General features: G+C 59.1%; 1 protein-coding gene across 2 annotated transcripts; it reads left to right on the top strand.

The window, feature by feature from the left end:
• Positions 1 to 277: 277 nt before the first annotated feature.
• CDO1 (cysteine dioxygenase type 1) lies at positions 278 to 11,265 on the top strand. 2 transcript variants are annotated; one of them, XM_029055230.2, is made up of 5 exons: positions 279 to 525; positions 5,747 to 5,824; positions 7,052 to 7,206; positions 9,179 to 9,348; positions 10,425 to 11,265. In XM_029055230.2, the coding sequence occupies exons 1-5, from the start codon at positions 356 to 358 to the stop codon at positions 10,452 to 10,454; spliced, it is 603 nt and encodes a 200-aa protein (XP_028911063.1). In that variant the 5' UTR covers positions 279 to 355; the 3' UTR covers positions 10,455 to 11,265. The 2 variants fall into 2 exon arrangements, with proteins under 2 accessions (XP_028911064.1, XP_028911063.1); XM_029055231.2 differs by lacking the exon at positions 5,747 to 5,824 and having other exon boundaries at positions 278 to 525.
• The last annotated feature ends 632 nt before the right edge of the window (positions 11,266 to 11,897 follow it).

The following is an 11,897-nucleotide window of genomic DNA, read 5'->3' as shown; positions in this document are numbered from 1 at the left end:
CGTGGGACAACTTGATTCCCTCGTGTCTCCCCCAGCGCTCCGCACACAGTCGGCGCTTAGCGCGGATCCCAACGTTATCACCGTCGTCCCCGCCGCCGCTCCCCCGGGGGAGAGGAGAAGGATCCGGAGGGGAGGGAACCATCGGCCGGAGTGGTGGGGGGGGGGTTCTCCCCGCCGGGACCGCCCCGGGCCGCCGCCCCGGCTCGGTCCCCCCCTCCCCCCGCCGGCCAGTTGGTACGTCCCCGCCGGCCTTTAAATAGCGGCCCGGGCGGCGGCGGCGGGGCATTCGCTGGCCGGCGGCGACCCCCCGGAGCCGAGGAGACGGGGGCGGCTCCTCCTTTTTCTCCTTCCCGCGATGGAAGAGACGGAGCTGCTGAAGCCCCGCAGCCTGGACGAGCTGATCCGGCTCCTCCACGAGCTGTTCTCCGAAGACAAGGTCAACGTGGAGGAGGTGCAGGCGATCGTCGAGGCTTACGAGAGCCGGCCGGCCGAGTGGGCGCCCTACGCCAAGTTCGACCAGTACAGGTGAGCCCCGTCCCCCCCCTCTCCCCCCCCCCCTTCCCCCCCCACCCCGCTCGCTCGTCCGCTCGTGGTTGGCCGGCGGCGGACGGGGCGCTCGGGATGGACGAGAGGGACGGAGAGAGCGGTCGCCCGCCCCTCGCTTGATAGCGTTGGGATCCCTGAAGCGCCCACCAGAGAAGCAGCCGGGTGACCGTGGGCGAGTCGCTTCCCTTCTCTGGGCCTCAGCTCCCTCCTCCGGAAAACGGGGATGAAGCCCGGGAGCCTCGCGCGTATCCCGCCCCGCCGCTTAGAGCGGCGCTCCGCAAGTACCCACCTTACCATTAGGCGCCCGGAGGCGGGGCGCCGAGGTCGAACCACCGTCTTCGTCCCCCCTCTGACGGGGGAGGCTCGGAGAAGTGAAGCGACCCGCCCGGAGTCACGCAGTACCCGTTGAGCGCCCGGGGCACCGGCCTGTAGCTCTGGGAAGCGAAGCGACTCGCCCACGGTCACGCGGCTGACGGGTGGCGGAGCCGGGAGTCGAGGCCGCGACGTCTGACTCCGGAGCCCGTCCCGTTGAAAGACGAGTCCGGCCGAGTCTCGCCGCTCTGAGCGCAGCCCTGCCGAGAGCTCACCTCCTCCGGGAGGCCTTCCCGGACCGAGCCCCCCCTCCTCTCCCGCCCTCTGCTCTTCCCCCCTCCCCACGGCCCCGCGCGTATTCGCCCGTATTATTCGTCCCCCTGTTCACCTTGTCAACGACGGGCATCTCTCCACGATTCTGTCTACCTCGATGATGTCCGCGCCGGACCGCCCCCTCCGGCTCCGTTCCGCTCTGCCGTCCGTCTCCCCCGTCGAGACCGCGAGCCCGCCGTCGGGCGGGGATGCCCCCTCTCTGCGGCCGGGTCGTGCCCCCCGAGCGCGCGGTCCGGCGCCCTGCGCGCGGTGAGCGCTCGATGGATACGGACGGGCGGTAAGGGGTCACCTTCCCCGCCACGGCGAGCTCGCGGTGCGTCAGTCCGGACGGACGTCGGCCCGGGTGACCGGGACGACGGATCCGTCCGGGCGTGTCGATGGAGCGCTCGCCCCGTGCGGGGCGCCGGACCGAGCGCTCGGACCGGACGGCTCGGCGCCGGATCTACACGTACGCGACGTGGGGTCGGGAGGGAGGGGGATAGAGCGGAGGGAGCGAGTCGGGGCGACGCGGGAGGGAGCGGGAGATGAGGGAAAGCGGGGCTTGATTGGGGGAAGGCCTCCTGGAGGAGATGGGCCTGAAGGGGGGCGGGGGGAGGGATCGCCTGGAACCTCCACTCCCCTCCCACTGAAACGTCATCGGGGCCCGGCCGGGTGACCGCTTCGCCCTCCGTCGCCGAAACCGATGGCGTTTATCGAGCGGCTACTGGGCGCGGAGCACTCTACCGAGCTTCCGGGAGAGCACGGGGCTGGCGGACACGTTCCCTGATCACGACGAGCGGGGAGAGGGGTCGGCGGGACTCGAACTGAAGAAAGAGCCCTCCGCCCGGGGGTTTTTTGGGGTTTCTTTTTTTGTCCCCGATGGTATTCGTTGAGCCGCTTACCCTGTGCCGGGCACTGTGCTGAGCCCCGGGGTCCACGCGAGCCAAGCAGATTGGATACAGTCCACGTACCGCGTGGGGCTCAGGGTCTTAATTCCCGTTTTCCCGGACGAGGGGACTGAGGTACGGGGAAGCGAGGCGACTTGCCCGAGGTCACGCAACGGCCAGGTGGCGGAGCCGGGATTGGAACCCGGATCCTCCCGATTCCCCGGCCCACGCCCCGTCCACCCGCGTCCCGTCCACTAGGTCGTGCTGCTTTCCGGCAGACAGTAGAGCCTAGGAGTCGGGCGGATCTGGGTTCTAATCCAGGTGACAGGGAACCGTCCTCCCCGCGGCCCACGGTGAGACCTCGGATGATAAGAACGCATCCGTCGGTGCCGGGGGCCAACTCGCGCCGGGAACGAGGTTAAGGTATGTGCCTCGCGGAACTTTTAAAGATCCAGCCGGGCGGACGACAGTGTTTACTCGGTGCGTATTGGGAGCGGAGAGTGGGACCGACCGCCGAGAGGGAACCCAAAACCTCACTCCAGCTCTCTTGGGATTCGATTGAACGATGAGGAAGACGGGCAGATCGGTCCGCTGTGTTTTTATTCATGTATTTATTTTTGAGCACCCGCTGGCTGCGAGGCACTGGCCTGAGCCCTTGGGAAAGCACAGTAGGGATACAAGACGCCATCCCGGTCTTCAAGGAGTTACGGTCTGTCGTGGGAGGGAGACTACGAAAGAAATTACAGATCTAGGCGAGAAAGGAATGGAAGGATGGGTAGGTAAATGAGTCCGTAACTGGTAGAGTATGTCAAATGACACGGATAAAAACGCTACAGCTGGTGGTAGTGGGGAGGAGAAGAAAAATGAATTAAGCTTCCTGGAGGGAGAGGGCGATCTCAGAAGGGCTTTGAAGGTCGGCAGAGCCGAGCTGTGGCGGCGGATTTGAGGGACCCGGAGTTCCAGACAGGAGGAGAGGCACGGGCTAAGGCGCTTGAAGGTTGGAGAGGCGCACTGAGCTGGGGAGGAAGGGAGGGTGAACTGGGGTGTAGGAGGAAGAGAGAGAGTGAGTAAGAGGGAGAGAGCCAAGTGACATCCCAGAAAGCCAACGGTCCGGACTCTCCGCTCGACGACCGGAGGGGCGGGGAGCCGTCGAAGGCTTTTAAGAAGTGGAGATGTGTGTTCCGAACAGCGTTTTGGAAAAATGATCCAGGCAGCAGAGTGAAGTCCGGACCTAGGGAGGCTGGAGGCAGAGAGCGGTGAAGAGGCCGGTACGGTAGTCCAGCTGGGAGACGACAGGCGGGCGATTTAAGGTAATGGCAGTAACATCGTTACATTCCTTCCGGGCGCAAACGACCCTCCTGAGTTCTGGAGGAGAAAAGGACACGGTGCCCGATCCCCCAGGGTAAGGCGGGACAGGAGGTTGGTGACAGACGCAGGAAGAAAGACGAAAACAACAAAATAAGGCGAGGGTGAAAATGAATACAGCAGAAGCATTAGGGCGTGCCGTGTGTGTGTGTGTGTGTGTGTGCGCGCGCGCGTGCGTGTCTGCGGGTGCGTTTACTGAAGCGGGACCTCGGGCTCCTCACGACCCAGTCCAGCGATCGGAAAAGTCGCGGCCGTGGCCTTGCCAACGATCGAACGGTTGGGACGGCCTCTCGCTGCCGGTGTCCGAGCCCTTCCCGGGCCAGAACAGGGGCCGATGGGGGTCCCGATGGCCCGGTGAAGCGTGCGACCGAGTGACACGTGAGGCAGTGCGGTCCTCTCCCGGAGGTGGGAGGTTTTTCTCGCCGGTTGCCGAGGGTGGGGTCGGCACGGGGTCGTCTTGGGTGGTCTGGAGAGGCGAGTCATCTCTGGTGTGAGAAGCCGCGAGAGATTCCCCTGCTTCCCCCTCACCGTGACGTGACTCCGCTTGGACGAACCCGGCATCACCGCGGTGGATGTAAACGGCCGGGGGCGCGGGGGGGGGGGGGGGCGGGGGGGTAAGGTATTCACGAGGGAGTTTAATTCATCTGTGGAAAGGACAGCTTTCTCCGCCTGCCTCTGGACTCTTCCGTTAGCCCTGTCGAAGCCCGCGGTTCTTTCCCGAGCCCGTGCCTCGATTCTCCAACGTCGCCCTAGACGACGGCTCTTCCGATGAGATGAGAAGGTCATTCGACAGGGGAACCGCCGTTAAGGGAGCTGGCCGTTCTTTATCCCCGGCCCTGGGGAGACGTCCCCGAGGACCTCGGCCCCGTCTAGCGACTGAACGTTCTAGCTGAGCGCTCCGGTGGCGCTGTGTGAATCGAGTGGCTTCTCTCCGTTGGTATCGGCCTGTGAGGTCAGGAGTCTCTTCTCGAGCCCGCTGGTGCGCAGATCCGGCCTCACAGTAGCCCCGTACCGTGTCGACTGAGCTTCGCCCGTGGCCAGAGCGGAGCCTAGGTGCTGGAGGGGTTGCAGAGGAAGAAAGCCCTGTCCCCTCGGGCACGCGCTCCACCTCTTCTGGCACTTAAGTGCTTATCACGTGCCAGGCACCGGGGCGGATACGAGCTGATCGGGTCGGACCCAGTCCCTGTCCCACACCGGGCTCGTGGTCTTAATCCCCATTTCACAGATGACATAACTGAGGCACGGAGAAGGGAAGCGACTCGCCCCAGATCTCACAGCAGACAAGTGGCGGAGGTTAGAGTCTTAAGATAGCCCTCACCGATGCAGCTAAACCTAGAGCCCGACAACCGAATGAATCCAGAAAGAGGAGGTGAAAGCCCCAGGTCTAGAACGCCCCGCCCCGCCCCCCACAGCAGACGACTCGGTGACGGTGGTCGAACTTCTTACCGGGCTTCGACGGCTGGTTCGTTCTCGGGGGTCAAAAGAAAGCCGGGCTTGCGCTCGGGAAGTAAGTCAGACCGTCGAACCGCGCGGACCGCTCTTCCGTTTCTCCTCGCCCCTCTCTGTGCACCGCTTTCCCGGGCATCCGCCGAGTCCTCCGATAGGCGCGTCCAATGGCGTTATCTGGAATCCCATTGTCCGAGTCCCAGTGAGACCGATGGAAACTGTTCTGTGAAATGTTTCTTCATTCCTACTGTTGACTACATAATCCCGACACTCTTGGCTTGAACACTCTGGCTTTTGAGAGTGGCTATTGTGTAGAAATAACGTTATTCTGCTCTTTACCGATTGAAAGCCATCACAAACAGATGGTTGGAATTTTCCAGAAGAAACAACTGGTGGAGTTCATGCCTTTAAAAAAAAAAAAAAAAAAACCCAAAAAACAAAAAACAAAAAAACCCGAAAACAAACCAGAACCCAGAATTCCAGCAAAGGATCGGCCGGAGGGAGGAGCCTAACATGCCACTTTGTGGAAAGAGAATCGAAGAACATCTGAAAAGAATCCCCTGAAGTATTTTTTTTATTATAGTATTCAGTTTCTAATTATAAGCCAGCCGTTGAAGTGATTTCACTCTAAAGCAATTTTGACTAGATCCCGCATCTCTGCCGATGGAAATGGTATCTACAGAAAAAACGGCCTTTAAAAATCCCCTAAAATTCATCCCCCCCTTTGGAAAAACCTTCGACGGCGTGGTAAGAACTCCTTACCGATCGCATCGCCCCCGTACGGCGTCCTTTGTTTGGGAGACGCCCTTCTCGAGACTAATCTCAGTTCTGTTTAATTGCCTAGGTCTGTTTCAAACGTCTACTCTGTATTCTTTTAGATATACTCGAAACCTTGTGGATCAAGGAAATGGAAAATTTAACCTGATGATTCTGTGCTGGGGTGAAGGGCACGGCAGGTAACCCGTCCGCAAGTTTTAATGTCCTTTATTGTAGCCGTGAGCCCCGATTAACTGCGTTTTACGTTCTTGAGGAGCGTGACTCAGTGACACTGCCGGGACAAGGAGGCCGGGGGTCCGCGTGGCGACCGCTGCCGGGGGTGCTTAGCAACCTGAGTTACCGCATACCGGAGAAACCTCAGAGTGGGTCGGTGGGGGCGGGGGGCGGGCTTGGTTTGATGGACTCGAGCGACCCGTGGCATTTTTTTGAGCACGCGTAAAGCACCGTGCTGAGCGCTTGGGAGGGCGCAGTAGACAGTTGGCAGACGCAGTCCCCGCCCATCAGGAACTCTCTTCCTTTCTCTTGAAAAAGGAAGTTTCACGTGCTCCTTAGCCCTGCCCTCCCGTCCCCCATCCTTCTATTCGGTCGGGGAGGAACCGGAAATCTCTTAAAAGAGGAGCCGAGACGACTTCCTTCTGCCAGCTGAACAGTCGTAACTTGCCCGGTGGTGCCCTTGATGCGATTAGAGGGGCAAGAGTCGGGGAAGAGACGGATGCCTCGAAAATCAGATATTTATATTCCAAAGCCCAAGGCCCCTTCCCGGTTTGGGAAGGTGCCGTAACCGTTTCTCCCGGCTGGCTAATGTACGGCACCTGTCTGCGGCCAGAGGAGGGGGAGGTTCAACGTGATCTGGGCTGCGGCCGGGTTGAAGAGTGGGGGCGGAGGACCCTAGGAATGGCGTGGCCGGCCAGGTGAAATGGGATGGAGTGATCAAATCTGGCCATATGTGGCCCAACCCCGGGATCACCCCAGGAGAGGTACCCTAAGGGCGGTAGTTCTAGTCGCCCCCGGGGTCCAGAGGAGCCCATCTGGGGTCGGAGGGGGCCTCCTCAACCCCGGACCTTCTGCCCGGGCTCTCGCAGATGTGGCTTCGGAAAAGGTCTCCGCAGACGTGATGACCCTTTTCCTACAGCGCTGGGAATTGCCTGCGTCCGTCTGCACGGTGGCGAATATTTGGAGATGCGCTCGAGATGGACAGTTAAGCCGGTCTGATGGGGCAGTTGGGGCGAATCAGTGCTCATCGGTCGACCGCTAGCAGAAACGTGACTTGCAGCGTAGTCCTCCCCTCACCTCCCCCGCCCAAGGCCCCCGGCCCTCACCTGCGACGTCGAGGCAGCTCGGATATTGTTCTAACACTTGCGTGTGCTCAGACCGCTGAGATCCGTTGTTGTTCCCTACGTATACAGCAGTATCCATGATCACACCAATTCCCACTGCTTTCTGAAGATGCTGCAGGGAAGCCTCAAGGAGACCCTGTTTGAGTGGCCCGACAAAAAATCCAATGAGATGATGAAGAGGTCTGAGAGAGTCTTACGGGAAAATCAGTGTGCCTACATCAATGGTGAGTGTCGTAGCGTTCCCGTCCTCCCCTGTGCCCGTTGCCGCACTGATCTTGGCCTCCTGGCGAGATAACTGTATCTCGAATGCACACCCTGTCTTCTAAACCAAATACTCCAAGCCCCTCTCCCAGAACTGTGTGTGCTTAAAAAGTTCCCGTCTGGCGGGGGACTGCGGACGGGTAGCCGGAGACTTGTTCCTGGCCGTGAGGTGAACGAGGTTCAAGGGAGAAGCTGTTTTTCTGCTAAGACTCAGAGCAGCTAAAGCGCTCTGAGGTATGACCCCACAGGGAAATGACAAAATCGGACCCTAGCCTGGGTTAGATAGAGCCAGAGACCTTCTGTGTCGAGGTATTTTGTAGATGAAATTACCAGATGGGTTAGGCGGCCTAGCTGTCGGCCTGATTTTCATAAGACCCATCTCCCGGTCCTGATCCGGTCTGATTTCGGTCGGGTTAGATCTCGCCGTATCTCTTTTCGGTTGTCGGTTTTTGTTTTTTTTGGTTTGGCCCGGTGGCATCCGTTAGTGCTTATTGTGTGTCAGCCACTGTACTGAGCGCTGGCGTAGGTACAAGCTAATCAGGCTGAACACGGTCCCTATCCCACGTAGGGCTCACGGGCTTAAATCCCCATTTTACAAATGAGGCGACTGAGGCGCAGAGAAGTGAAGCGACCCGTCCCAAGGTCACCCAGCAGACGAGTGGTGGAGCCAGGATTAGAACCCAGTTCCTCTGCCCCCCAGACCCGTGCTCCGTCCGCTAGACCGTGCCGGTGAACGGAAGCAGCCTTTTACAAGCGGCAGAGTTTCCTTCACGGGGCCCAGCCTTTCCCGGAGGTTGGCCTATCTGCACATTTGCGTGTACGTTTAGAAAAGGGGCTTAAGAAGGCGTATTTCCAGGGCACCTGTTCTAACTCTCTTCTTCCTCTGTGGGGCTGTACTAAAAAATGGGCCTGGGCGTACCTTCTTGTGACTTACGCCTCAGAAGAGGCCGGTTCTGGTCAAGCAGAAGGAAAGCGGGCGTCGGCATCGTGTCCCGGTCAGGGGACAGCTGAGACCTAACGCGGTCAGATTTTGAACCTGGAGATTCTGTCACCGGAACCCAACCGCTCTGGGAGGAAACGGTTCTGGATTTCCGCACCCCTCCCTTAACGCTGAATATCTGCTCAAGTCTAGACCGTACGCTCGCTGTGGGCAGGGACCGGGTCTGTCACGCTCCCGTGCCGTTCGCTTAATGGTATCTGTTGAGTGCTCGCTGGGTGCCAGGCCCTCCACGAGGCGTGGGGGTAGATAGCAGCAAATCGGGTTGGACGCGGTCCCTGTCCCCCTATGGGGCTCGTCGCTTCAATACTCTCCCGAGCGTGTGGTAGACCGCCCTGCCCGTAGTAAGCGCTCAGTAAACGTGACCGATCGCACACCTCAAGTCAGGAGCACGTACCGTGGAAGAGCCCTTCCCGGTTTGTTCGGTAAAGCGACGGCCGCTCCAGACGAATCCGACGGGCTGCCCGGTTAGGTCAGTTTCCCGCTAAACTCCGGTGGCTTGGACCACTGGAGCCTCTCCTCGGTTCCAACACGCTGGCTTCCAGGCATAGGTCCCAACGGGGCCACTGCAGCAGGTCAGGGAGTCGTCTAAGAACGGCGGCATCGAGAATCCGAATAGGAAACCCCGCCTGGCTGTCTTTCCCGGCTGGGGGCCTTCTGGAGAGGAAGAGAAGCCCCCGAGGAGGGCTAGAAAGAGCAGCTAGAAAGCTGCCTCCCTGCAGCCTTACTCATCAACGGGGCTGTGAGGAAGAGTTAGCGGAACGTCACCCTAAAGCCCCAGAAGTAGGAACCGGGAGCGGTTTATTTTCCGCGACCTACGCCCGCGTCGAAATGGCTTTGCGACTCTCTGGCTTTCCTTCGCTTCCTTCGATTGTCTTCCTCCGGGTAGCCGGCCGGCCACTTAATTTTGGTTCTCCCCTTGGGTTTCTACCGTTTAGATTCCATCGGCTTGCACCGGGTGGAGAACACAAGCCACACCGAAGCTGCTGTTAGCCTTCACTTGTACAGTCCACCCTTTGACACTTGCCATGCTTTTGATCAAAGAACTGGGCATAAAAACAAAGTCACAATGACATTCCATAGCAAATTTGGAAAGAGGACTCCGTTTGTAAGTATGAGTTTGAGCCAACACACTACGCTTTCCCGCAGCTTGCCGTTGACCGGGGTCTCGTTTTCCACCCCCCCCCCCCCCCCCACCCCCACCCCGCCCCAGCCGTTCCGGACCGGTCTCCAGTCGATAGCCCTCTAGGTCTGGAGGGGTGGCTTGCCTGGCGGCTAAGGAGCCCGGTGTTCCCAATTCTCAACTGAGGAATGGATCCAAGGTTTTAGTGGTCGGCTTTTTGTCTTGTCGTTTGTTTTTTTTTTTCTCCCCCCCCCCCCCCCCACCCACCCACCCACCCAAACGAAGGTCCTCTTCCCAACCCGTCCCCGTCTGTCTCCGATCGTCACTCTGAGAGCTCGGACAAAAGCTTCCGAACGAAGCTGAAGGAAACTTGCACCTCAAAGTGTTCGCATCTGTAGTTAAATCTGTGAGCGACTAAGCGGCGGCCCGTATCGGCTGGGCTTGGCAAGGCGGAGGCTGCCGGGAAGGTTCCGATCGTGGGGATCGGAGGTTAGAGTCCATCCAGCGGGACCGGGTGATAGTCGCGAAACGAGTTCACGTTTCGGAAAGGTCTAGGGAGGCGGGCCGTCATAAAATGGAGCCTAAACTTCCAAGGTCCCTCATGCTCGGGGATGACGCTGGCCCTGATCGAAGCCCGCTGAGCGAGCGCCACGTCCCGGGGCGGGGGTCTCTCTCTTGACTTCCGTCAGTGCCTTCGGCGAGCGAGGGAGGCTTTTCACATGGGTGGTTTGCTTTGAATCCCCCAAGGTAGGGGAAGTGTCGGCGGGGGCCTCGAAGGAAGCCGTCTCGACTAGGGATTTCCTTAATATCCCAAGAAGAGCTTTTTAGCGGGGAAGCCTCCCCTCCCCTGGTGAGATTTCTCGAGAGCCTACCTCGGATCCCGATGAACTCCGGAAGGAGCAGCCTTTGAGCCTAGACGACGCCCTCTCGTCGAGCGGGGGAAAAGAGAAACGGGCCGCTGGGTTCGAACGGTATCCGTTAGGTGGAAAGAGCGGTCTCCGGGCGGGAAGGCCGAGGGCGGCGCAACACGTCTCTTGATCTTCTCCCTTTTCTCTTTCTAGGGTGCCTCAAGTTCACTGGAGAATAACTAAGGCGTCTCAGACCCACTAGGTTTATTTTAAGACGTGTTGAATGCTTCATCTAGGGTGGAAAACCCACTCTACATCTGCTGTCCGATAGTTCAATTGAATAGCCGGTCCGTAAATCTACAGTAGAGCAGTTTCCCGGCAGCGTGGTAGTGATCTCGAATGAATGCTAATCGCAGGACGTAGAATACTGTCGTGTATTACCGCAGAGGCGAGAAGTCGTTTTTGAAGCGTTTTCCACGCCAAGACCGGATCAGCTTCTCGCTTCTGATTCTCCCCTGGGTGGTATACTGGGAAGATCAGAGAAGATGAGGGGGTTGGGGGGGCGGGGGGAGGGAATAGAGAAGAGAGGGTTTACAGATCTTTGAAATGCTCGTAATAGGTCCGGGCAAAGTGATGAGCAATAAGAGCCACAGTCAGCGGCAGTAGTAATTGAAACCGCCTCGATGGTAACGGGCTTAAATGTGTCAATACTTGAACGGTTCCGTGGGGTTTTTAATGCTCGTCGGGGCAGAACCTTGATGTGTGGTCTATTTTTGCCCCATCGCTCTGACGATTTCCTTTTCCCCGCGGTCTCTGCGGAGATGCGAGTCGAGCGTTTTTGCTCTCTGGTTGCAAATGGAGGACTAGGGTTTGGATGTTGTGGGGGAGGTGTGTGTGTCTTTGTTTGGGGCGGGGGGGGGGGGGGGGGCGGGGGAGGGCTTGGTCTGTTTTTTGGTTTTTTAGACACGGGCGATGGGGCCAACTGCCGGAGTCATACTTTGTATTGCTACTGAAATTGTTTAGACACTTGAATAAAACTGCATTTGAACCCATACCTTCAAGTTGCCACGTTTTCTTCTGTGGTTGCTGAAAAGACATCTGTAGTTTCCACACATCTGTAGCTGCGTAGAAGGGGAGCCTAGGAAAACGGTGTTCCCTACTGACAGTGGCCGATGCTTCCCCTGCTGTGCTCAAAGCAAGCCCGGCGTGAGCAGGGAACGCGTCTGCCGACTCTGTCGGACTGTGGTCTCCCAGGCGCTCAGTACAGCGTGCGCAGTGGAGCGCTCGGTAAATACCACGGATGGTGAAAGACTGCTTCTGGAAAGCCGACTTCACCGCATAAAGACGCCCTGAACTCTTTTCATACGGCGCATCCATCGCCCAGGCGCGCGCTCGGTAGAATCGACGCATCGACCTCGCCTTCCGTCAGCCTAGCGAAAGGACAACCCCTATTTACACCTTCTGCTTTCTCATCCGAGATCCTCTTTCCCTTCACCTACTGGCGTCCCAGCGGGCAGCTCCTTGATCGACCTCGCCTTTCGTCAGCCTAGCGAAAGGACAACCCCTATTTACACCTTCTGCTTTCTCATCCGAGATCCTCTTTCCCTTCACCTACTGGCGTCCCAGCGGGCAGCTCCTTGCCGTGGCCCCCCGCCCCCCCCCCCCCCCGGCTGTCTCATGTCTTTT

The sequence above is a fragment of the Ornithorhynchus anatinus genome, chromosome X5 (genome assembly GCF_004115215.2).
Source record: "Ornithorhynchus anatinus isolate Pmale09 chromosome X5, mOrnAna1.pri.v4, whole genome shotgun sequence".
Taxonomy (NCBI): domain Eukaryota; kingdom Metazoa; phylum Chordata; class Mammalia; order Monotremata; family Ornithorhynchidae; genus Ornithorhynchus; species Ornithorhynchus anatinus.
This window is presented reverse-complemented; position numbering and strand designations above follow the sequence as displayed.

Coding starts and splice junctions, on each gene's coding strand:
- CDO1 (XM_029055230.2), top strand. CDS start 356: ATGGAAGAGACGGAGCTGCTGAAGCCCCGCAGCCTGGACGAGCTGATC. Junction 526..5,746: donor GCCAAGTTCGACCAGTACAG/GTGAGCCCCGTC, acceptor GTATTCTTTTAG/ATATACTCGAAACCTTGTGG. Junction 5,825..7,051: donor TGGGGTGAAGGGCACGGCAG/GTAACCCGTCCG, acceptor CTACGTATACAG/CAGTATCCATGATCACACCA.